Source organism: Rhinolophus ferrumequinum, chromosome 16, assembly GCF_004115265.2.
Source record: "Rhinolophus ferrumequinum isolate MPI-CBG mRhiFer1 chromosome 16, mRhiFer1_v1.p, whole genome shotgun sequence".
Lineage (NCBI taxonomy): Eukaryota > Metazoa > Chordata > Mammalia > Chiroptera > Rhinolophidae > Rhinolophus > Rhinolophus ferrumequinum.
The window spans coordinates 46,620,825-46,647,767 of record NC_046299.1 but is presented as its reverse complement, the minus strand read 5'-3'; the positions used below and the strand labels follow the sequence as shown (position 1 = coordinate 46,647,767).

Genomic DNA, 26,943 nt, shown 5'->3' with positions numbered 1-26,943 from the left:
TCCCCATCCTTTTATACTTTGGCTATTCAAACTCTTTATAGGAGTTTTCTCCTTTGCTCAAGAATTCACCGTTTTAGTAGCTTCCCACCCTTGCCAGTGTTTGCTAATTCATGAACTATTTCTGGGAGTAGAGTCTGCTTGTTGTAAGTTGGCCTTCCCTGTTAGACCAGCCCTTGGGAATGGTGTGTTAAGTGCAGAAGCAAACTCGCCTACTCCTTTCCTTTCTCAACCCTTGCTATACTTTTGAATCCCCTATTCCAGTTAAATCTGTATCTCTTATAGGTGATGCTCAGTAGGTGATTTAACAGTTCCAGTTGAGAGCCACTCAAAAGAGGGGAGGTAGACCATTTTTCCATATTTCTGCTAGCAACCTAGTTTGAGTTTAAAGCGTAGACTTTGTTAATTTCTAAGGATGGGGAGGTCTAAGAATTATAGGTCTAAGAATTGAAACTTGTTTCAAATTAATAGATCAACTACCAAATAATGCTTCGTAGGTGATGTAAAATAAAACACCATTGATTGAAGGTACACTGTTATTTTATGTACCACTAAGAAAAATGCTAAGCCATCGTATGCCATTAATTGGGGATGTGTATTACAGTTAGTGAAATACATGCTGCATTAACCCAGAGGTGTGGGAATAGTATTGATTACAACATTTTGGTGAAATTCGGTCTTGCCAACTACTTGAAATGACTACATACCTCCTTTTTAAAGGTAAACTAAAAAAGGAAGAACTATCTGACTTTTCCATTTTATGCATATATGAATGTCACTGTGACTTTTATAACATCTGAGGATGGGATTTTGCAGGTGATTTTTCTAGTGCAAACAGGATATATACCAGGGCAGAGTATTTTTTTTTTTATTCACTTTAAAAGTTTACTGGGGAGGAAGGCAGGAGATATGAGAGCAGGAAACTGCCAGTCAAGGTTTTATTACATGTACCTGACAGGAGGCATGTTCTTGGCCTCTTGAATAGTAGTAGTACTTTGTCTCTCAAGAATTTGAATAGACTAAATAGGTTTCCAGGTCAGCCTCAAAAAGTTCATATCCAGTATAGTCTGCAGTCATTTTTTTGTTCACTCCTTTCATTAAGACTTGCAAGATCTAGCACCAGGTGACTAAATTTCACAGAAAACCTAACTTTTATAGCACATGGGATCTCAAATTCACTACAGCTGCACCATTTCCTATTGACCTTCCAAGTCTTTCTTAGGTCCTGCCTTTACCCCACATTTTACCTGCTAAGGCCCCTGACTTAGAATGGTTGAAATATTAGTTTTGAAACTTGTGGTGATGCACCAACTGCTAAAACCAGCACTACCAGTTCTGGATAGACTGTTACAAATTGAAGAAATGTTGTAGTATGAGAAGAAAGCATCTAATATAGTCCTTAAAGCTGTGCAAATTCTGTAAGATTTTAAAATGTTATACCTTAAACAATGTAAGTTAACAGAAAAAAGTCAAATGACAATTTTAATAGACTTTAAAACAGTGTACAAGTATAAAACACTGGTTTTGTATTTCAAAAGTTGGAGGAAGATATCCAGTCATTAAACAGTCTACAAAACATATGCCAGTAGATTACATAAAAGACTATGTACAATATAAAAAGAGCTGAAAACAGTCTTCACTGTAAAAATAATTTAAAACAAATTTTTCAATTTAAAATATCATCTATAGCACAAACATCATGCAAATGAAAAACTAAATATAATGCATTCTTTAGTGTAGCCAAATAAATTCAGATTGAGACATCTTTTAGGTAGGGAAATGGCCATTCAGTAAAATTTTTTTCTCTGGCAATAATGGTTGTAGCTGGGTATTTTATGCTTAAAGAACAGCTATATTTCAAACCTTTTAAAAAACTGTAATAAATACCAAACCAACATAGTAATACGTTATAATTTGGGAATACTTTGTAATGTTGGGTAAAAGTCTGGAAAATAAATGCATACTGTGCAATTTTATAAAGTATGAACTTTTTTGAAAGGCTAGAAGCTTCTACAGCTGAGAAAGTTGATCTCTAGTTTTAAGGCAGGCTAAGCTTTTAAATAAAGACATAGTAGGAACTAATTTCATTCATTATCTATCCTATTACAAGTTACATCATGTTCATCTCCGTAATACTAGGCTAGCAGTTTGGTGTTTATTACACCAAATCCTCCCTACAGGAGACATGTACTTTACTGGCTGAGTTATATATAATTAATAAATATCTAATTACTTTGGAACCATAATCAGGGGGCCTGTCACTCTCCTCATTTGTGGGAAAACGAAGCAACAGTGCAAAATATTACACTCTCCCCAGTCAGAGTACCATTATTATAGATTCATAAAGGCTTTTGCATATTCACTTCTTGGCAGTTTTTAATACTTGTGGAAAAGGACCAATGCAAGCTCTACCACAGTGACAGGTATTTAAACAACAATGGCAAATATTCTCAAAACGAAGGGGACCCAGGCAGGCATTGTTTCTAAGCATTTGAAACATTTCCAAAGCATTTATTTGTTTTCAAGGTTAGTTTTATGAGCCAATATAGACATTACTACATGTCCACAGGGAGTACAAAAGCCATCTTCATTTGAACAATACAATATTCCTGAAACTCCTAGCACCAAGTCTTACTTTAAAAAGCAAAGACAACTGAGTGCTCTCCCACACATTGTTGACTTCCTTCTACTCACATTGCATGTCATGAGATTTTTAAAAAGTTAGCTGCCACAAGTTTTGGGAAATGCCAGTGTTTAAAAATAGGTTAACTGTGCTAATAAACAACCAAAAGTTTAGCAGAACAGAGATTTGAGGATTTCAAACTATTCAATGTTACAAAGAAAAATGTGAAAATACCATTCTTTGGTCTAGATAAGCTGTTCCCTTTACATTAATTTAACATTCCAATGGCTTTTTGAAAACTTTAAAATGTCGAAACTCACTTAGGCAAAACAAAATTATATATACATATAGATGTATCATACAAATGAATCTTTAAAAGAAAGTCTTGACCAAGAGCAGATTAAAGATACTTAGTACCTTTCTTTTTTAAAAAAAGTTAGTGTTGAATGGACAAGTACAGAAATAATGAAGTTAAAAACTACCCATGAAAAAAACAGTATTTTTCCAGTCTATAAATATTACACCTTTCTGGTTTCCTTTGTTCTATCATGTTCACAAGTAAACATTCATTTTGACATGCTATTTAATGCTGGTGGAACAATTCCTGTACCTGGACAATTAGTACATTATAATTTGTTTGATGGATAGTTAATGTCTGTTGCTTCCTGCTTCATAGATACAGCTTCGTTAACTGCCTCTTGATCACCTCCATCAGCTCCAAATCCAGTTCCTCCAGCTCTCTCATTAATATCAGCATCATCTTCCAAACCATTGTAAAATTCTTCAATCTCACTTTCATCCTCAATGGGTTCTTCTAAACTTGGACTCTGGCATGTTCCACTATCACTATTACTGCCACAAGAACTAGAGGATAAGACGTCATCTTCAGAGTCTGAATATACCTCAGCACCATGGAAAATGTAGCGATTTGGTGGTAAAAACAGATACTGATTACCTGAAATACAGCAATAAAAGAGAAATGATAAGTTACTTCTAGTTTTGTAGGAGTCTGATTGATAACAGTCTAGAGTAAGTGTAGGTTCCAGCTCTGCCTTTTATCTGAGTATCATTATTAGAGGCTGTTATCACTGTAGTGTTTTTCATCAAAAACAAGCTGTAGACTCAGTACTGGGTGCAAATCTGAATTCTGCCACTCACCAGCTTTGTATTTTGGGCAGTTACCTCTCTGTGCCTCAATTACCTCATAAGGTAAATCATGAAAAACGTAAAGAACCATGTTCAATAAAGATTACTTAGTCAATTCCTTTGAACAGATTTGATGAGATGAAATGAAGTGTCCAGCCTAGTCTGTATTAGATACCTAATTCTATATAGTTTTGGCCCATGCTTCTAAAAAGTGATTTATTTATTCTGTTCTGGTTCCCCTGAATAACTGAATAATCTATTTCTCAGCCCAAGTACCCTAATACCTGTCTGTTTTCTTGCCAACCATCAAAACTCTTAAAGTCTGTTTACTTCATATATGTTCCCTCCTTTCTAGCCTTGACCTTACAGTGTTATTAGTGGCAAACTAAAATGAGTGAGTGAAATCTAGTTGTCATTTGGTTTTAACAATCTTTTCATCAGTTATCTTTTTAAATTCTCACAGTGTTACGAAGTATGTGCTATTTCCATTTTACTGATTAAGAAACTGAGAGATTATTAAATAGCTTTGCCCAAGGTAGATCTGAGGCAACTTGGGTCTAATTCCAAAACCTGTACCTTTAAGGCATAAATTTGTAGAGTAAAACCAAAGTATAACACCAAAGAGACGGCTCCAGGTTTAACATTTATTTATTGGGACAAAAAAATGTGTAAGAAAACCCCCAGTGCAAAAGTCTTAGTGTATACGCAGACTTTGTGTATGGTAGAGACTTATATTACCTGACTAAATCAGCAATTATTTTGTCTGACTCTTGCCACCTTTGCAAACATGAAGCGTTCTTCTATGCTTTTTTTCATTTCCCCTCTGAAGACTTTCCTTACTTTTAACTCATTGTTTGAGATCAAAATCCAAAGTTAGGATTTTAGAAAGCTTTCTATAACCTAATCTCTTCAAGTAGCATCTACTTTTATACATACATCTTTTTATAATCTATAATTATACACCAAAATCAGTAGATTGATCATTGTGTCTCCAGAACTTGCTAATTAATGCCTGGTATGGAAAGGCCCAAAGGCTTATTCAACTGAACTAAAATTCATTTACAACAAATGATTACAACACTTCGTACATTTGTCTAAAATTTTTGTCAGCTTTTACCATGTATTGTAAATGGAATTGGTTGTACAAAATTGCTGCATCTAACTTAGAGTCTATTTTTTACTTAGGGTTTTCACCATATATGCTACTTGGAATTAAAACACTGATTTCCAAGAAGTTAAGTGATTTCACCTATGTTAATACTAATTGTTAAAAACTTTCCATGTGACACAACAGGGTAGATGTTATTCCTTATAAATAATGGAGAAGAAACAGATGTTTTCTAGATCTGAGACAACACAGCATAATGGTTAAAAGGCCAGGCTCTTTTAAAAATAGGCCTGGAATCCAATCTTGGATCTTCCAAGTCGTAGTTGTTACCTTGCATCGGATACTTAACCACTATGTTCTTCACACTTCCCCCCTGTAGCCCAGACATAATACTTCCTACCTGAAGACACTATTTCTTCCCCATACTATGTAAGACACCACTGTTTCTCTAGCTTGACTGCTCAACTTTACAATTTTTCTAAATACAAGCAACTATTACATTTAGCTGCATAGAGTTATCCTATCAACTAACCTCCTAAAATTGCTCATTTCTTGCAAATATTTTGTTAATTATAATAGGTTCTTACCATCAAGCCGTTTACTAATCTGCTCCTTTGCGAGTCTAGCTGGCCAGCACTTTCTCACTGTTTCAGCAACTGAAGTTCTTTCACTTTTCTCACCAGTATTGGAGCCAACGTTCTTCAAATCTGGACTCTGCAACTGTTCAGTAACACTATCAGTGCTCCTAGTAGAAGTCTGTACTTCCTGTGATTTTTCTTCCATACAATCTCTTGATTCAGAAACATCTGCATCAACATTACTCTTTGTTGCTTGGTCTAAAAATGTGACAATCACTGAAGAATCTGGTGGTGAAGTTCTTTCTGGTGAACTTGAGCCTTCTGAAATATTAAGAGGTGTGGGTGGCAGCTCCGACAAATGAGCCAACTCTTTTTGTGTTCGTGGAGGTTTATCAGTAATTTCTGAAAGCTTCACAGGGTTGCAGCAAAGTTTGGCATATTCACCACCTAACCTATGACACAATTCGTTAATTATGACATCACAGTCTCCAAGAAGCTCTACATCAAAATGCAGATGAGGCAAAGGTTCCCTATTAATTAATATCTGAGGCACTTCATGGGGTATGGAACCTAAAAATGGGGTGAAAAATAAGAGTTAGAAAAAGGGAAAACATTTCATCAAGCTATTAAGGAAACAGATGAGCAGTTAAGAAGCATCTCATAAAATTTCAGGTTTTGTCAACTGGTTTCCTCTGAGCAATCTTCTTAAACTTTTCCACGCTATACCTCAATTTCCTTGCTTGTACAATGGGGATAATAATACTTTTTCCAAAAGGTTGTGATGAGGATTAAATGAGTTAATATATGTCAAGTGCACAGAAGAATTCTTGGCATGTAGTAAGTGATCTTTATTTTACTCCCAGTACAGTGTGAGGACTTCCGGTCAAGATGGTAGAGAAAGGAAGAGCTCGTCTATTCTCAACGATAACATCAAAATTACAACTAAATTGTAAGACAGTCACTAAGAACCACACGAAGACTAGCTAAACAGAGCTCGTATGACTAAGGATATAAGGAAGCCACGTCGAGACTGTTAGGACGGTGAAGATGCTGACCAGGCAGGTTCACACACAGTGTGATGATTGAAAGACTGGAGGAATACATTGGCTGTGGAGGTCCCACCTGAGAAGCAAGAGGTTCCCAGCCCACATGAGCTTCTACAGCCCAGTGTACCTACCTATGCGTATGCCAGAAAAAGAAATCCCCATAACATGTGGCTGTAAAAACCAGCAGGAATTGTGTCCAAGGGAGACAAAGTGCTGCAAAAGATGGAGGTGCTGCTCTAAAGGGCCCACACAAACTCACTTGCTCTACGCTCCAGCACAAGGACAGCAGCTTGAAAAACACCAGGGACATACGGGGAGGAAGTAAATTCACTAACTTCAGAGCGAGGGCTAGAACGGCAGGGATTACGGCAACTCTTTCCAGGTATGGAAGTGCTGCCAGGCTCCACTGTTCCTTTGTTGAACTCACTCCCACCCAGCCTGCCTGCTGCAAGTGGGCACTAAATCTGTGTACTCCATTAATCTAGCTAACAATGTTGACCCCACCCTAGTGATCGGAGATGCAGCCTCACCCAACTCACAGGGCTGGCCAGAACCTCTCCTGGTGGCTCCTCCACATAAGCAGCTTGCCTCAGCTTGTGCTACAGACTCTCAAAGGTCCACAAACCTCACACAAGCAGCAGCTGGTCTCAGCATGCATGGTAGCTCCTGCCAAGTGGCCTCAAACCCAGCACAAACCACAACTGACTTTGGCCTGCACAGAAGCCCCTCCCAAGAGGCTCCAGACCAACCCACCTGTGGCCAACTTCCGATGACAACTGGGCTCCAATCAACCAGCTCCATAACGGACAACACCCAAAGGGGGCCTCAGCTAATACCAGAACCCCACCTCCCCACCCCCACTAAAGTGACTCCTGCTACATGACATCTTTTACGTAAATCCAATCTGTCAAGATGAGGAGACACAGCAAGTCTACCTAACAAATAGAAACAAACAGAGTTGATCAAAATGAGTTGAACATGTCCCAAATAAAAGAACAGGACAAAACTCCAGAAAAAGAACTCTAAATGGAGACAGGCAATCTACCAGATAGAGAATTCAAAACACTGGTTATAAGGTCGCTGAAATTGGGAGGATAGATGAACTCAGTAAGAACTTCAACAAAGAGACAGAAAACATTAAAAAGGAAATAGAAAACACAGAATCAATTGGAACTCTTGGCGAGGATGTGGAGAAAAGGAAACCCTTGTACACTGTTGGCGGGACTGCAAATTGGTGCAGCCACCATAGAAAACAGTATGAAGGTTCTTAAAAAATACTCAAAATACCTTATGATGTAGTAATTCCACTTGTGGGTATATATCCAAAGAAATCCAAAACACTAATTCAAAAAGATATATCCAACCCTATATTCACTGCAGCATTATTTACAATAAAATAGCCAAGATACGAGAACAACTTAAGTGTCCTTCAATAGACAAATGGATAATGAAGATATACATATATATGATGGAATGTTACACAGCCATAAAAGGAATGAAATCTTGCCATTTGCGACAACATGGATGGACCTAGAAGGTGTTATACAAAGTGAAATTACTTGTTACATAAAATTTCTTGTACCGTAATATGTTAAAAATGCTAAAATTCCTTTATAATACAAAAAACAAGTACCTAAATGTAAACAAATAAAAATTTGAATTAAAAAATTAAAAGATTTTCCCCCCTGAAAATTTGGACCAAAACCGTGGCAAAATACGGTATATATGAAATCTAAAGAACAAAACAAGCTCATAGATAATAGAGAACAAACTGATAGTCACCAGAGGGAGGATGCGTAAGGAGGAGGGAAAGGGATTAAGTGCAAACTGGTAGTTACAAAATAGTCCAGGGAATGTAAAGTATGGCATAAGGAATATAATCAATAATGAAATAACTATATATAGTGTCAGGTGAGTACTAGATTAATCAGGTCACTTCATAAATTATATAAATGTCTAACCACTACACTGTACACCTAAAACTAATATAATATTGAATGTCAACTGTAATTGAAAGTAGTACAAGTTGGCTTGTACTACTAAGTAGTAGTATAAGTTACAAAAATAGTAATGGGGATGTATAGTACAGCATAGGGAATACAATCAATAATATTGTAATTACTATGTATGGTGCCAGATGGGTACTAGACTTATTGAGGTGATCGCTTCATAAGGTATGTAAGTGTCTAATCACTATGTTGTACACCTGAAATTAATATAATGTAAACTATAATTGAAAAAAAATTTTTTTTAAATGAAAATTCACACAAGTCTTTTCTCCACTATTATATACCTGTCTTAAACTTTTTAAATGTATCTTTACCTATCACCAACACACTATACTAGCCCACAGAAAGCTTTTAAGAATTTCTTTGCCTTACCTTTAAAGAGAAAACTAAAAACAAAGGATCTTGTACATTAAATTTTCATGTTGTGTTTAATTATATATTGTCCTCTATTCTATTCTAATAGAATTGCACAGCTATTTAGGGAAGACTGAGTTAAACTGCTAAAAGCCACTACACCTGGGAGTAGGAAAAAGACGCAGAATTGGTGAGTAACTTTTTGTTTCTTCCAAGTCTTTACTCTGGCTGCCTATTAGATTGCTGGTGTCTAACTTTTTTCTGATTAAGGGTTTGATAGTCTCTCCTTTTCTCCTTCCCTCATTTCTTTAGGGCACACGTGATGCTATTGAGCTAGTTCTTCCATCTTCCTCATCTCCCTAGCTTCCTCACTAGAGGGAGAAAAAAGGTAGCATGAGAGCACGTTAAAGAAACATTCCTGAAAATAATAGGGACTTAAATTGTATTTGAGCATTTTTATACACAAACACCCTTGTGCATAAAATAGATCCACATACAATAATTATGACAAGGCATGATAGTTATTCTTACAAAAATAAGCCAATCATTCTGAACCCCCAAATTCTATTTTACGTAATATATTACACTTCTGTCAAGCTATACATTTTAACTTAAAGTTGAACTGTTTCCCTTTGTCTTTATTTTCAATATACATTAGAATCTGACGTTACTTCTGTTTTGGCAACCCTTTCCACCCAACCAAAATGTCAGATTAACCAATCTTCATGAACAAAAACGTCACCTAAAATATAAAGTTTGGCTCTTCACCACTCTATCCAGAAACAGAAAGATCACTGGGGTCTACTGTACAGACACAACCTATGTCAATATAAATACAGAAATATTCTCTAAAAATCACCACCAACTTACTTGGAATTAGTGCTACTGGTCTTACTTTCAGGGAAGACCCAATAACAATGAGGAGATCAACTTCATCTTTGTCATACTTCATGGCTCTATGAAACTGTTCTGGTAAATTTTCACCAAAAAAGACAATCTCTGGTTTCATGATAGCAAGTGGTTCATCAGCTGGGCACCTAGGACATCGAGGAACCACCTGTATGTTTCAGATTTTGGTTGAGGTGGGGAAGAAAAGGGAAAGCACAAGTTAGAAGTAGTCAACATTTCCACACTTCCTAAGAATGCATTTCAAAATCATAAAAACAAGAAGGAAAAAAAGACCAGAAAAGATGTAAATAGCAGGAAAAACTACACATAACCTAAACATCAATGCCAGCTGTCATTGACCTTTTATTAACATACAATGAAATACCATGTTGCTATTATCTGTGCTACTATGACCTTGTATAGACCCACATTTGATATTCAAGAGTGCACTATATATTAAAAGGAAAAACCAACCTGTGTGTAGATGTGCACACGTGTAGACAGACACACACACAAACTTATTCCTTTAAAAAAATAAGTTTGTAGGATACAATGATTCCATTTAACACTCTATCCTCCTTTTCACATTTGATTATGCAGGTTAAGAGCACAGAATTTATTTCTGGATGGTTTTTATTCTCTGCTGTATCTTCCTGAAGTTTTTTGGCAGTGAGCATACAAGAAATACCTTTTACAGTAGTTTTTTAAATGTTTTAAATAATTACCACCCTAATTTAAGATTCTGAATGTAACACACACTAAAAAAGGAGAGTAAGAAGAAAAACTAATATAGCAACACTTTACTTACGATCTGGGTTTTTATTTATTAAGGAGCCAATTTCATCACTTTAGAGGCATTATGGAGCAATGTTTTCACCTTAAGATATTAAAAGTTTCTTGTGTATTTCACCAGACTGCCCAATGATAACACTCTCTTCCTTAGATTTTTCTGTACCACATAAATACTTTCAAGGAAAAAAAAAGGATTTGGAGGCAAAACAGATCAGAGACATGCACAGTTCCTAAAATATGGGTGGTAAATTACCTGATTAAAAATATCTCCTCGTACAGCTTCACAGTCAACTTTGTATTTACAAATCAGGCAAGACGCTGTTGCAAAGGAACCTAAAAACAACCAATATATACATGTTTTATTAAAGAAATGTTTCCATTTACTAAACATATCACAAAGGCTCTAATAGAAAGTTTGACACCAGAAAAGTTAAAGAGAATTTAAAAATTTTAAGAGAGTCTATGGGACAGTCTAGCAGACGAAGAATTAAAATAGTTACATAATAAACAAGAGAATCCAATCTTCAATTACTGAGATGTTGATACAATGATCAATCTATTCTTTCCTATAAAATAAACCAACTCCTCCAGCACTAAAATTCTAGAGTTGTAAGGTTACAATTGTATTACCTTAGCTTAATTAGTAATTGTTTTAAAAACAGTTTAGACAAACAAAGAAAATGGTCTGTTCATACTTGTTTTAGATTGAAAAGTCTCAATTTCTGAATCCTGTACATCTGAACTACCCAGATCCTTCGGTTTCATTCTAAAGATGTCATGTTTTTCATACATAGATATTACTACTTTTGTAATCCAAAAGGTTAGTAAAAAGAATTTAATGGAATGCAACTGCTACGTCTTTTGAAATCCAAAAGCACATTAATTTTTGATGTTTGTACAATTAAACGTCAAGGCCAATTCTTCTGATTTCATTTTTTTGCATTCTAATTATTTTATCTACAATTGATCAGATAATACAATTAAATAATAAAGCTCAATCCCCATTCCTAAATAGCAGCCTACTTTCTAATCCTAATTCTTCATAGGACAACAAACTATTTAAATAACAGAAAGCAATTCTGAAGTTTACTGACCATGACACTGAATTATCCTTTGGATTCCTGCAACCTGCTCCAGTGTATCTATGTTCTGAGTATAGTTGCGCAGTAGTTTTCCTTCCTTATCTGACAAGGCTATGAATTTGTGACAGAGAGATGGTTGAAATTGTCCAGGATATATTTCCTAAATAATGCAAAAGGCAGAAATCAGTATAACAGATGTCATAGGTTATGTTTAACAAAAAAACTACCAATGATAATCCCCATGTATAATATTTTAAAAATACATGAGCATCTCAAAGCATCTAGATGGATGCAACACACACCTACAAAAGGATTGTTGCAGTAATATGTATAAAACTCAGCAATTAGTGAACTTGGCCCCTTGAAGAAAAAGATAGTCGACCCACAAACATCTCTAATAAATGTTAATATTTTAATAAACGTCAGAAGTAATACACACCTTAGAATATATCTAATTTTTGTTGGCTGCAAATTCAGATTTTTTTTTTTAAAGGAAAAAGGGGGAAAAGTTTAAACTGAAATTAAAGATACCAAAGGTATGGTGACTTCTTTTAAAACTATAAAAAAGCACTGTCAACATAAGAATGTTAAAAATTTTTGATTCATCATTCATTATAAATATAAACCTGTTGGAAGTTTAAAGCTAAAGTTTTAATTCCTTACCAAAATTGTTTTCCTTCCACTGCACAGGCACATACTGGTATAGTATAGAGCTGCTCATGAATGCTGAGTTGCTGGATTTTGTGTGTGTGTTTTTCCCCCCAAATAATGCTTCAATGCTGTTTCTTCTTTAAAAACAAAGAATTCAGATATACACATGGCAAAAAGATCAGAGAAAAAGTATCAATTTTGGTCCTCTCAACTTTTGACAGTGTTTTTATTAAATTTCATTTAGTAAGTGACTATGGCAAAGGAAGTTTCTTCTCTACTTTTTTCTTTAAAGTAGTAGTGCTACCTACTTCCTTACCATTCATTATAGCCTCTAACCTATTACAGTGGTAGCAAAAAAACTAGACAACCGTATGTCCGTCAATAGGGGACCGGCTGTAGATATATGGTACCATCCTAATAGTAGAGTATGCAGCCATTAAAATGAATGAGGGAGGTCTAGATGCACTGACCTGTAAGATGGTCTATGACATACATGAAAAAAGCAAGTTAGTCATCAGTGTGTATAGTCTTGCTTTTGTTGTTTCAAAATGGAAATTTTATGCACATGTATATAGTTATGTTCATATAAACATCAAGTCAGGAAGGATACAAACAAGCTATAAACAGGTGGGGAAACTTTCATTTCATGACTTTACCTGTAACCTATTTAATATTTCATATTAAAAAAAAAAAACCTATCTACTGGGGTAACTTTTAGGTAAAAATAATAAGCAAATCTCATTTTAACAACTGTCACATAATGTATATCTATATGCTGCTGAGAATCTTATGTTATACAAAAATTTTGACACAAATTTTTATCATGAATTTCACGGACACTTTGCAATTTAAGAAACAGATAATGCATATATAGAAAGAAGTAACAAATGAAGAGTTTAGTAAAGCTAATGTTTATTAAAAGGAAAACTGAAAGCCACATTATGTTCTAGACCATTGGGTTCTGCTATACTAACAACTGTTTAGCCCCAAGATACTTTATTCTAGTTACATTTAAAGAATTAAATGTCATAGTATTTTATTAAAGCTCCCTCTGGAAATAACAGTGTTTTAACAAATATTAGCATATGCTAGGCAACAGATAAAATAGGATCTAAAGTAGGAAGAAAAGTGATAACAGCATGACACACACAAAATAAGAACAAATGACCTCCAGAGCAAGGTTGGAGAGCAAGAGTACCAAGATGGCACACTCTTGAAGTGAATTTTTGTGTGCTGTATCCCCCGTCCCCTCTTTTAAAGGGGGTGGGGATTGGGGGAAATGCAAGCATAAAGATATGTGGACTCTAGATTCAGCTCTACACTCCAGTTTCCCTAGCCCTTAAAGTTATGAATCAATTCCTGTAGTTCGGGATCATGTATGAAGCAGTTGTTTTTGTTTTATTGTATAAACCTAAATTTTATGTGTTAGAACCTAAGTGATTTGAATCTTAATTTTGTCTGTTTTCTTTGAAATATGCAGTGGACCATGTCTAAACCATTAAATTTAAATACTATGTTCAAACTGAGGGGCATAACTGAAATAATGAACAAAAATTACTTTGGAAGGACTGTTTTAATAGAAACTACTCCTAAGGCAGTTCCTTAACATGAAAAGTTGCTAAAAACCAACTGCCTGGGGGGTACAACTTTCAGCTGAAGTATGGATTGGATTAATTTTTTCCATCTAGCCCTGTTCTAAGCAAGACAGGTCATCCCAAATCTAAACATCCTAAAAGTCCTATTAAGGAACCAATCACGTGGACTGGGCCATTCTGTTATCATAGGATCCTCACAGATTAGAGTATAAGCAAAGCTGGGACCAAAGGCTCGAAACACTTTAAAAAAAAAGAGCCATTGCTTCTACACAGTTATGTCCAGAAATATGCAAACAATCCAATAACTGTCCACAGGCAACAAACGTGGTCAAAACTAAAGCTTAGAACTACCTGTCATACTCAGTTTTCAAACAGAAATAATGGCTTTCCTCCAGAGATGCTCTCTGCTTGGTTTCTTCTCAAAATACCTAGCAATATGAATGAGACCCAACGCAAAGGCAAGTGTGTAAACTAACCCCTCAAAAAGGACTCATCAAAGTTGGAGATGTTACTATTTGCTAATATCCACCTCCTCCTGCAGAGCAGTAGGAGGCAGTAAGTAGAGTTGGTCAGAAACTAGAACCTAAAATCTCCATGCTGCTAAAAGGTGAAGCCAATCAAATCCTGGTTAAGAAAATTCTCACTATCCCATCTTGTTTCATTAATTCCACAAAACCACTCTTGAACATACTATCTTACCTAATCAGTACTTAAAAATTAGTCACCTGAGGAAGAAATTCAACTGCCTTTTTTTTTTAAGTCTGGTTCCCTGAGGAATTCAAGGTTCAGTAAACTTTTTGTACACAGGGACATCAGATAGTAAATATTTAAGGCTTTGCAGGCCATACATTCTTTATCCATATGGTCTCTATTCCAACCACTCAATCCTCCATTGTAGGGCAAAAGCAGCCATAGACAATATGCAAACAAACAAGCATGGCTGTGTTCCAAAAAAAACTTCACTTATGGTCACCGACATTAGAATTTTCATATAATGTTCGTATGCTATGAAATATTTTGATTTTTTCCCCATCCATTTAAAAATTAATTCTTAGCTCACATTTGGACTGAGGCTGTAGTTTGACAACCCCTGTACTCACTTAACACAGAATTTCAATTAGTCAAGTTATTAGTTACCACTTAATGAAGTTTTCCTATGTACCAGGCATAACAGGAACACTCTATTATAATGCTGTAGACTCAGCTGGGGCTGGGTTTTTACATTTTAAAGGGCTGTAGAAGAAAACAACATATGACACAGCTCCTATGTTGTCCACAAAGCAGGTCACATTTACTACGTGGCAATCTGCTGACACCATTTTGCAGATGAAAAACCCAAAGCACATTAATTTGCCAAAAGTCACAGGAGCCAGTAAGTAGCAGAGCTATCATTCAAACCCAGTTCTAAAACCAAAGTGTGGCTCTTATCCACTATGCAATACTGCCTTTTCAGTTTTTGATACCTCAACCTCAAGTTTCATATTTTTCTTTTATGCTAAGCACCATTCTATTAGGTATTGCTAATTAGTCTAAGAAGATTAGTAAGTACACTTCATTTTGCACATCTTCATGGGATTACTGGAAGCTGGAATTCTAATCACCCTCTAACATAAAAACACTCAAGAATACATCATGTTCCCACCAATCAGTATAAGAAAAACATCCCAATGGAAAAAAAATGCTAGGAACAATCAGGTGATTCAAAGATATCCACATGGCCAGCAGTAAAAAGCAGTCATACACACTAATAAACAAAAACAGAGAACACTAATATGAGAGAAGATGCTAATTTTTTATCTATTGAACTGATAGTTTCAACTGTTTTAAACACTTTAAATATCCATTAATAGACTGATTAAATATATTGTGGTACAACTATAAAACAATACTATATACAGCGTTTTCTTAAAAATAAGGTATATCTGGTAAGTGTCATTATGAAACTATTTCCAAGAATATATTAAGTATGGGGAAAAGCAAGGTAGAGAAAAGGCTGTATGATTCTGTTGCTAATCATTTTTAAAGCATTATGAGAAACTTACAATACCTCTCCTACACACACACACATTTACTCTTTCTTTTTATTTCCTAGAAGAATATCCAAGAAAACACCCTACAATGGTAACCTTTGAGGAAAAGAGATCAGAGGTAGGGAAGGCTGAAGGGAGAGGCCAACTAACATTTATATTTTGTACTGTTTTAATTTCTTTTTAAACCGTAACATCACACACACAGATTTAAAAATAATAATCATCATAATGTACTGGGGGGGGGGGGACAGGGACATGCTAAATCAGCCTTCTCTTACACTTCTAACAGGAGCATATTTTATTTAACCTTCACAGGTAGCAATACAGCAAAATGTATCAGGACCCTTAGCAATTTCCCTTTTAAGAATTTATCCTAAGAACACTGGAACACACCAAGAAGGGCAATCATAGCAACACTATTTGTAATAACAAAGTAGGGAACATCCAAAATGTACACTTACAGGATTAATTACAGTACACCACTTAATGAACATTATGATGATTATAAAGTATTCAAGTATGTGACAGAAAAAGTTTATTAAGTAGAAAACACTACAAATGCAAATCAGTAGGTAAAAGAGCCTATTTTTATAATAAAAAATATAATATATATCCCCGTATACTTACATTTATGTATCTGTATCCACACGCACATAGGTATTAACGTTGTCTTCAGGGACTAGCTATTTTTTCTTTTTTGGCTTGCATTTTTTTATTTTTAGGTAATGAGCTAGTTTTAAGATTCCTTAACTTTATAACACATAATCTGGTATGTTTGCACATTATCAATAAAGTGATAATTTACCGAATAAATATTTAAGTTCATAAAAATTCAGTTCATATTTCCCCACTCTACTTTTTGAGTTTTAATCACTTTAGGGGAAAAAAACATTCACTGAATTCAATATGGGATAGCTAATACACTCTTTGGTACAGGACTTTTTTAAAAAAAAGTTGTTTTATACATTTTCAGTTTCACCTTTACCGTGTTTCCCCAAAAGTAAGACCTACCCGGACCATTAATTTTTGGAGCAAAAATTAATACAAGACCTGGTCTTACAGTAAAATATTTTCGGGGAAACAGTACAACCATTCATGTTTATCAGCATTAATTATTTTAGACAGGTCCTGAGAACCACAACTACAACTCATTATCAGTTTAAGCCCTTATTATGCAAGAGGATAATAGTTCAGGACATGGCTATGTAGCTTTAATGTTGGCCTTAACTGTTCTTATGCACAAAAATTCAAAGTGATAACACAGCTCAGCTAGGCACACTGTATTACACTGGTGCTCAAACAGGGAACAATTTTGCAGGGGACATTTGGCAACGTCTGGGGACATTTTTGATTGTCAAGTCTGGAGGGTGGGTTATGAATGGCACTGAGTGGGAAGAGTGATGATGCTAAATACCCTACAATGGAAAGGACAGCTCACAGCAAATTATCCACCCCAAAATGTTAATAGGTTGAGAAATGTTAATAGGTTGAGTTACTGGCTCTAATGAGCCACTAACCTCTTTAACACACTCTCCATTACTTGGAATTTCCAGTCTGAGTTAAGTCTTAAGTTTCTTTCCAATAATTATATAAAATCAGTGGCTTGTTATATTAAGGAATTCTTTCCTTCCAAAATTTGTCTAAATTTCACCAATAATAGCTTTATATTACATTCATTTTCTTTCATAACTAGCCAAATTCACAAACCATCTTAATAAACTTTGCGTAGTACAGCAACTAGTAGAAAATTTTAGGTTATGAGTATTTTCTTCATGTAATATTTTACGAGTCTAGTACAATATAACAATATTTACATACCCTCCCCATTTTTGGATACTATCCTGTTCTTTGGCCATATTTCTCCTTAACCTTTTCCCCAACTGTTTATTTTTAGACCCAGTATTAACTCAGGCTTTTCTACCTATTACTATTCAAGTGCTGCTTCATTAACTAGCAGCTTACTTTTAGACAGTTCCTAACGTGAAAATAAAGTGTGACAGTTCTATGAGTAGCAGTTATAAAGGTTAATTACTTAGCTCTTACCATAACTTAAATGAAAACTCAGAAAATCAATGAAGCAAAATTAAGTTTATATAAACAAGACTGGAAAAGGCTGCCCTTTATAAATGATTGAACTTAATTTGTTTTCATTCTATGAACTAACAATAAAAATATGCATGAATTCTTAAAACTTTTATAGACAAATGAAAAATGGCACCCCTCCAAACTTTTCTTATAGGTGGTATATAATCTATACACACAGTGGTTAAGAACACTGTAACACATTAACAGTGTGCCATTTTTACTGTAATTCACATATTTTCTTTTATGCACTGTCTAGATTTCTATTAAGTGCACTTTTTCAAGTTCTTGTAATTTGTTTTTATCAGAGTAATTCTGAATTGTTTATGCAGGTTATTACATGTCAAAGCTAGTTTAAGCTTCAAATGAATACTCAGCCTGTATATTAGACAACTTAGGTTACAATCGTTCTCATCTTGCTATTTCTATTCTCAGTTACCACATTTTTCCACTGTCAGGTTACTACTTTACTAAGCAATTTACTACATAAGTGAGGGGGAAAAAACTGACAAGTTAGTTTGGGCAACATGTTTTCTTTCCTCTCAGAACACAGAATTTGCAGCAAAAGTCTTAGGGGCATGATATAAATGGACTAGTGAATCAAGCTTTCATAATCAGATGTAAGATCAAAGTAATTTCTAGTTATTTGTTGGCCTTTTGCTACTAGAGCTATTAAAATGCCAGTATCCCAGGTACAATTCAAGAAACTTTGAGTGATATTTCATTGGTCTGCAAAATCATGCATTAGTAACTCTAGCACCAGTATGTTAAAACAGTAAATCTTCACTAATTCATAAGCTTATATTTAAGAAAAAGAAAAGCAAAAAAAAGCTAACTTTACGTTATTGATTTGATTTGATGTAAACCAGGTGACTGTTCTAAAGGCTAGGTGTAGATATCCATCACTACTGCTGATACATAAAATAAAAAGTTCAAAATTATTACAAGTTTAAAGTTGATGGTTAGAAAGATGAAAAATTATCTTAGAAGCTTAAAAATTTCTGAAATTTAGTTTTCAGTTTTAGCAATTAAATCATATCCAAGAAATTTTAATGTAATTTCCCCAATTTACTCTAATTCCTACTTATAACCACACTTGGATGAAACAAAGTATTTCTTTTAGGATAGGCAACCAATTTAAACACCATTTACTCTGAATTAGCAGAGATTTTTCTCTAATTATACAAATAGACCACATGGTTTGAAAGTAGCTGAGGTGACTCTTTAAAAATTCAGGTTAATTTAATTTCTAGATTCACTAAAAACAGTCACTAATACAAAAGAACCTTTCAAATATATTCAAGTTTAGCAATAACAATTTTACAATTTCTTTCCGTAATACCAAACTATGGGGGAAAAAAACAAATTTCCTAATGACTAAAATCTATTGGGCATGGTATAAAGTATTATCAAACTTTATATTCTTGAGTAGAACTGCCCAATAGAAATTTAATGTGAGCCATGTATGTAATTTTAAATTTTCTAGTCATCACATTAAAAATACGAAATTTTCATAATTTACAACCCAGTATCAAAAGTATCATTATTTCTACATATAATCAACATTTGTTAATATATAATAAAGAAAATTAATGACATATTTTCTATTTTTTCCATAATAGGTTTCCCAAGTCTGGTACATCTTCCACACTTATATCTCAACACTCGTAAGTATGCAATAGCCACATGGGGCTAGTGGCTTCTGAGCTGGACTGTGTAGCTCTAGAGACTCTAGGGCAAAATAGAGCACCCTTGACTAAAATGCAACCTAAGAATCTTCTCTACCTCTAATCACAAATTTTCAGGCACATCTCATGTGTTAAGGCCTGGCTAATATAAAGCATACCAAAGCAGATGTTATAGTCTTTATGACCCGTAAAAATATTAAAAATCACAGGGATGTTACTTTTATATGCTCTACTAACCTCTAAAAAAGCATGGACAATGTAAAGGTCAGTACTGAATGCAAATTTGAAAAATATGAAATAGCCTCTTCTTTGGAAATAAATTCAATCCTAAAATGAAGAAAAGTAAATGATAATGCCTTCTGGGAAGAAGGGAATTCTGAGTGAAATGACTTTTTCCAGTGATCTTCCACCACACCACAGTACTATTACTGAATTTACTAGACAGTTAATGGTAATCTTAAGTCGAGATGTGAACAAATACTTTTTCATGAGAGACCAAAAGAACAACTAGAAGAGTTTGTAGTACCTTTGCGAACTTGAAGAATGGTCTTGGATCTTTTCTGAAATATTCAATATCAAACATTGCTTGAGGATCTGGAAGGTCTGGGAAGTCTACTGCAAGGCGAGCATAAATACCATCTCTTGACCTGAAGTCAGGTATTCCACAAGAAACAGAAACCTGAAATATGCATGGCATAATTTGTACAATTAAATCCTCTACCTGTACCTTTATTATTACTTATTTTCTAATCATACAATTAAGGAAGAGTTGAAAAATATTTCATTTTGAAACTTTTGAGGAACAGAAATACCTCCCTATTGCAATTTAAAATAGAAATGAAACACCCCAAAAGAGAGTATTATTAAATCCATCACATACTCCATTCATAATGGGTAAGGAATTTCAAATCAAGTTAATTTCAAAACTTTAAGCATTTAACCAGCAAATTAAAGCAAATGGAATTTGATTGAGAAGGGAATAAATCATTTCAAATTATTTTAACTAGAAAGCAGGCAAGAAATTCTATTACTTGAATTTCAATTGAATTGAATACTTTGTCAAGTATTTGCAAAGAAATTTCTGATCTGATCAGGGTCCTCTAACTACTTCGAGAATACGAAATTTCTGTATTTAAAAAAAAAAAATGTTGTACAATATTTCAGTTCTTAATTGTTAAGAATAGATTTAGACACTGCTTTTTCTAAGAATAAACCTTGACATTTCAAATAGGGATTTTAAGGTTATCTTTTTGTTTCACAATTTTACCAGAGTTGACACCACTTTGAACTCGGAGTAAACCAAACTTGTCTAAATCTGGGAGCAAAGCATAACTATTCTTGAAAATTTAAGATTAAGTTACACCCTCTTTAATTCAAAATGAATTTTAATCCAGCATTGCCCTGGTCACTAGCATATTCCGTACTCAACACAATACACAATAGCTTTATGTAGTTAGTTAACTGGGACCCTACAGTGGGCCAAATGAAAAATAGCAAGCCACCACAATCTCATCATTTTAATTTAAAATGGACAGGCGGTAGGAATCTGTTACCTTTCCAACCCTAAGTTCTTCACTTGTGAAAACCAATTAGGTTCCTGGTTTCCCCATGAAGACAGAACAAATATCCAATTTCTCCACCAGCCCCTGACACACTTGAATGCATGCAGAATTCCCTGCATCTCCTTTAGGAGCTGTGGTATAACGTACGTAAAAATCTTGCCTTAATTCCACTTACTTACTGTATTAATAAACAAATAAATCATTTTTTAAGGTTGTTGGAGAGGTTTTTAAAAACTGAACCAATTTAGCAACTGCTGCTGCAGTCACTTTTTAGCAGTGTCCAAACACAAATGCTCATTATCATGTAAGAATAAATGCTTCTACACCAGAAAAATGTTTCTCAATTGGAAAAGGCATAAGAAAAAACATACACCACTTCCCCCTTTTACTAGGTTTTATACATCTTACATACCCCAGCTCCAGTTAGAACTATTATTTTTTTGCATTCCTGCAGTAATTTCACAGCGTCTTCAATTGTATTAATATCTTTTCTTTTTTTCCTTTTTGGTGGTTCTGAAAGGATATTAATAACAATCTGCCACAATGTCATATCATCCAATTCAGGTGGAGGAATTGTTTCTGGTAGTAAATCTTTAAGTATTGTTCGAGGATCTGTGCCAATCATGAGATGTTGCTGAACAAAAGTATATGGACCTATATTAAGAGGGAAAAGAATGAGATCAAATCCTCTTCCAAGTAATTCAAAATTTCATTTATTTTCTGAAGTAACGAATTAGCAATCTTTGAGGGTTCTTTTGTAAAGTAAGAAAATGCAATATAAAGGTATTTCATTCTCATTACATCCTCAGAGCTAATGCTATATCCCAATGAAATAGGGAGAGCAAATCAAGAGTAAGTCTGCCCCTCAAGCTATGTATTTTAGGAGTCAAACTAATTGCCAGAATTAAATTTCAATCATTAAAATCCAGAAATACACACTGTAATTAATAACACGAATATGTACAAAAGGGTTCTCCAAATCAATATAGGATAGATCTTACCAGTCCCGAAATCCCATACTGTTTATCATTAAAGACATAGGGAAAAAGAAAAGGATATCTAAATATCTACCTAAAATAAATCTATACATAACTACTATCTTTTAAAATTTTTCCAGTAATAATCTTCAATTTGATCTTAATCAATCTCCCAAAATGATACACACAGTGCTGGTTTTGAGCATTAATATTTTTTCGCCTGGCATTTCTTAAATCAGTATCCTAGCTTGAAAAAAACCAAAAATATAGTAAATATTATGGATCCTAAAAAGGAACTATCCATCACTATATTTAAATAGTCAAGAATGAGAGCACATTAAGAGAAAGATCACTTTCAAGATGGTCATGTTATAACTGGTAATAAAAATCTGAATAGTGTTCTCTATTTCAAAATACTTTCCCATTTTATCCACATACTTAATACGGATTCACTGAACACAAATTATGTGCCAGGCACTTACCTAGGTACTAACAAAATAGTACACAAATCAGTCAAAAATCCCTGCCCCCAACTGGTTTCCGAGTATATTTTAGTATATGAAACACAATAAAAAAGTTAAGATACAAAGCTTGAGAAGTGATGATGTGTTAAGAAAAAAATGAAGAATGGATAGGAAGTGAGGAAGCAAGATACTCTAGAGGAAGAGCATTCCACACTGAGTACCAGCGAAGAGGACCCAAGGACCCAAGTTGTGAGAAGGACCTGGTTGTTTGAGAAATACCAGAGGCCAGTTTCCATGGGCCTGAGCTGTTTAAAAATAAAAACAAAGCACTAGACTTTCCCTAGAAAAATAAGCTGACATTAAATCCAGCAAGCACCTAAGGAACCTAATAACTAGGTTATAAGGGGGCAGAGAATTATATTTTTAGTTGGCGTTAAAATTAAAACAAAGAAAAAGACATTTACTTTCTAAAAGCTGTGGAACCATACCTATCCGTGGCCTTGGAGTCCAATCACTAGAGCTTGCATGTGAGGCTCTATCATCCTCATCACTTTCACAGGAATGAAAACCATTGGTGATTATTTCATCACCAAACAGAAGGTTATCTACAAAAGAAACCAAAAGTAACTCAAAGCTACTGAAACAGTCTGCATCTAAAATATATGAAGATCTACAGTGGTTATGATGCAACAATTTTCAATGAATGAAGCACTTAACATTCATATTGCCTGTGTAAAGAATGCCTACTAGGTCTGCTTGCACCGTTCATAGGCACAGTATATATCCTCATCTTTAGGGATTCTGCCCACAATCTAAAAGTTTCAGTTCACACAAAAATCTAGACATAAGTTTACTTAATCAAAACACAAGAAGTACTAATCTAGTTAGACTGAATTTATCAATCACAAATAATAGAGCTCATGAAACTTGTCAAATAAAAACCAAAAAAATTTGTTCCAAGTAACTAGGGCAATCTGCACTTCTCTTATAAAATACTAAACATACAAAGATAACTTTGCATTATTCATTTTCCCTATTCGACTGTTTCTTGAATGAGGTCTTCTTATTAATCAAGTCTCTAATGCATGTTACCTTTAAATACAGTCCAATGGTCCATTGATTAAATTTACTGATACAAATGATGAAGAGCACATCTATCCAGGACAGAAACTCCTCACATCGAAAATATGAAATCCTCAAAGATGACATGACATATACAACTAACACATCTGCTTTAGTATGCCAAAATATGTCAGTCGTATTTCAGGGTTACATATACACACAATAAAGGATTATACCTAATCCTAAAACTATTTTAAGAACATGATTAGAGGAAAAATACTATTCAAAGTACTGTCACTCTTCTACGTCCACTATTAATTGCACCACAAGAGTAATGTCTTTAGAAACAGCTAAGCTCTTCAAAATTTGGAGGCTATTACATTAGAAATAGCTTTGCTCTTCCAATTTCAAGACTAATTTAAAAATAAAGACCCTCCCCCCAAAAAGTCACAAATTGCACAGGTGTCAATTTGCAAAGACAACTGCAAAAAGTCGGTGCAAGGGATAAGCAAAAGTTGCAGATTTAGGAGTGCTGGGGGCTGGGATGAAGGGTGGGAATGATGTTAAATAAAAGCAATATGCTAAAAAAGTAGGAGGGGAAAGAAACTTATTTTAAAACCTGCGAGAGCTTCCCCGCCCGGCGGCTGCGCAAAGCGCGAGGCCGCTAAGGCGGGCCGCGGACTAAGGGACGGACGGGAGGGAGGGAGCGAGCGAGTCCGCAGGCCGCTCCTGCAACCAGGCCGGCAGCCCCGGAGGCGCGCAGCTGAGGGCCGTGGTAAGGAGAGGGTCGCGGCAGAATCAGCCCTGAGCCCTTGCCCACCCGAGACCCCTCCACCCCACACCAGGAGGGGCCCCGGGAGAGGGAGGAGGGAATGCGCAGTCCCAGCCGCCCGCGCCCTGCGCACCTCGGTACCCAATCGCCGCCGCCTCTTCTTCCTCCTCGCCCTCGTCGTCGTCGTCGTCGAAATCATCGGCCGGCGGTGGTTCCAGGGATAGGCCCTGTAGGCCCGGCCCATTGTCTCCTCCGCCCGCCGCCGCCGCCTGGGCCTCCCGCTCCCCGCCCGCCGTCGCCGCCGCCGCCTCCCGCCACAGCGCCGCCGCCGCCGCCGGGCCGCCCCCGGCCGCCGCCAGTACCTCACGCTCTGGGGCCGCCCCATCGGGCTCGCCCGGGCTCCGCCCGAGGCCGGGGCCGTCTCTCCGCGGCCTCTTGCGAAGCGGCTCCCCGGCGGGCGGCGACGCGGCCTCCCTCTCGGCCGCCACCGCCGAAGGGGAGCCACCGGGCTGAAGGGCGAGCGCCGCCTCGTCCGCCATCTTCCAACTGCCTCTCTGGCCCTCCTTCCTCACCTCCTCTGCTCTCGCTCGACTCGCGGCAGTGGCGCCCCCGCGGCTCCGGCTGCGGGAGATTTAAACGCTGTCACGTGACCCACCTCTCGCCGCCTCCGCCCTCCCGCGGCTCCCGCCACCCACGCGGGCCTCACCACAACACGGTGGGTCACGTGGCGGGCGGAGGCGGCGTGGGCCGAGAGGAAAAGCCGCAGGAGCTGCTGCGGCCCCACCGCTTGGCTTCAGGCGCGTGATGCAGCCAAACTCGCCCGTTTCTCAACTTGTCTTTCAAACCGTCCTGAAGTCACTGCCGCTGGCACGGCTCAAATTTTGGTTCACACTGCGGGTTTCCACTTCTGTCTGAAGTGCTCACCTCGCTTGTTCTAGATTAAGGGTTAAATCGTAGTTCCTGAGAGGCAATAAGGAATGAAGCTGGCCAAGGTTTAGCTCCCTCAAGTGTGTTGGATAGTCTCCTTGTTAGGGGTATGAGTAGAAGCAGAAGGACACAGTTCACTCCTCACACCATTCTGACAGCTCCTCTCTCTCCTTGCTTCTCCTCTTAGCTGATGGCTTCTCCCCCTACTCTCCACTTGTAGTGTAGTGTAAGTTGTAAAATCCCCAATGGTATGTGTCACACACACACACACACACAACTCCTTTGACAAATGTGTGGGTGTTCCCTTGAGCGGGCTTCGTTAAAATGAGTGTATTGGGTCAGGTGAGGCAGCATAAGGAGAGTGCGGGATGAGCATGACTTGGCCCCTATACACATCTGGGTTTCGGTTGCAATTGGAGATTCTTCCCTTCTAGCTTGGTTTCATCGCTAAAAAATGGTAATACTGTTGTGGTGAGAATTAAATGAGATAGCCAGATGTAAAATGACGGGTACATGGTAGTTTAGAAAATAGTTCTTTCCCTACTTGTTGCCTCTCTATTTTCCACTTTCCCTGAAATTCCAGGACTCTGTCACTCCGTATCTAGCTTTCACTAGGGACCCATGTAATAAAATTTGGCAGGTTTGGAGTCAGTGTTTGGTAGGGTATCTGCCTCTCGCGCACTGGGTTTCTATCCGTTTACAGGACCTCTCCGAGCTTACAGTAAACCATCCCTTAAGCGTAATGTGGGTCCTGCCTGCCACGCCTATTAACTTGTGCGAACTTAGGCAAACAACTTGCTGTTTCTTCATTCTTAAAAAAAAAAATTACAATGTTGGAAATGTATCTCTGAGGTCCCATCTAAAGTCTTTGTACCTCAAATTAAGTTAGGAATCTCCCCTTACAACTGGTCACTTCTTTTCATTTCTGAAAGTGATCTCTTTCTTCCTGGAAGCCTTGGAATCATCTTAGAAGTGTTCCTTCGGATTGATGCCCTCTATACAATCAGTACCAAATCCTGTTCTTCCTTCCCTCCTATACTCTTTCCAATTCCTAATTACACAGGCACCTCATCCTTCCTGGCTGACGTACTTGGCCCTGTTGTCTCTCCACTTTGTCTATCTTATCCTACAAGATATTTTATATATTGATTCTCAACCACATTGGTGGGTTGTAATATATGAAATGTTGAGAGGCAGTATCCCATCAAAATAGAAACAAAATTCCCAGCTTTTCTGAGATAGACGTTTGTAAGCTTATGGACATTCTTTTACTTATATATATATTTGTGTGTGTGTGTACACATATATATATATTATCAAAGATACTTGCTGGTGTTTATGAAATGCTATATGATCACTAATGTGCTGAAATGTCAGAAATGGGGTACTCATGGCAAGTAGAATAAATGAGAGATAGAAATTGTATTATAAAACAAACGTAATTAGACTTCTGGTCTACCAGTAGTTGAGAACTAGTTGCCTGAAATTCAAGTCATTCTTTGTGCCTAAA

General features: G+C 36.4%; 2 protein-coding genes across 4 annotated transcripts in view; one reads left to right on the top strand and one right to left on the bottom strand.

Annotated features, from left to right (window-relative positions):
* Positions 1–1,448: 1,448 nt before the first annotated feature.
* SIRT1 (sirtuin 1) lies at positions 1,449–25,105 on the bottom strand. 3 transcript variants are annotated; one of them, XM_033130237.1, is made up of 9 exons: positions 24,640–25,105; positions 23,161–23,277; positions 21,644–21,885; positions 20,196–20,348; positions 11,636–11,783; positions 10,795–10,874; positions 9,732–9,918; positions 5,462–6,022; positions 1,449–3,575 (listed from the first exon to the last, which is right to left on the bottom strand). In XM_033130237.1, exons 1-9 carry the CDS (start codon positions 25,043–25,045, stop codon positions 3,247–3,249), a joined length of 2,223 nt encoding a protein of 740 aa, XP_032986128.1. In that variant the 5' UTR covers positions 25,046–25,105; the 3' UTR covers positions 1,449–3,246. The 3 variants fall into 3 exon arrangements, with proteins under 3 accessions (XP_032986128.1, XP_032986130.1, XP_032986129.1); XM_033130239.1 differs by lacking the exon at positions 24,640–25,105 and adding an exon at positions 12,287–12,411; XM_033130238.1 differs by lacking the exon at positions 23,161–23,277 and having other exon boundaries at positions 24,640–24,769.
* DNAJC12 (DnaJ heat shock protein family (Hsp40) member C12) overlaps positions 24,414–26,943 on the top strand; it is a 69,082-nt gene continuing 66,552 nt past the window's right edge. Inside the window, exon 1 of the mRNA XM_033130241.1 lies at positions 24,414–24,509. The gene's annotated coding sequence lies outside the window, so the exon portion shown is untranslated. The remainder of the gene's footprint in view (positions 24,510–26,943) is intronic.

Excerpts from the sequence above, each read along its gene's own strand:
- SIRT1 (XM_033130237.1), bottom strand. The coding sequence starts at position 25,045 with ATGGCGGACGAGGCGGCGCTCGCCCTTCAGCCCGGTGGCTCCCCTTCG. Across the intron at positions 23,278-24,639 it reads GGCGGCGATTGGGTACCGAG|ATAACCTTCTGTTTGGTGAT; the intron begins GTGCGCAGGGCG and ends TTTCTTTTGTAG. Across the intron at positions 21,886-23,160 it reads GACTCCAAGGCCACGGATAG|GTCCATATACTTTTGTTCAG; the intron begins GTATGGTTCCAC and ends CTCTTAATATAG.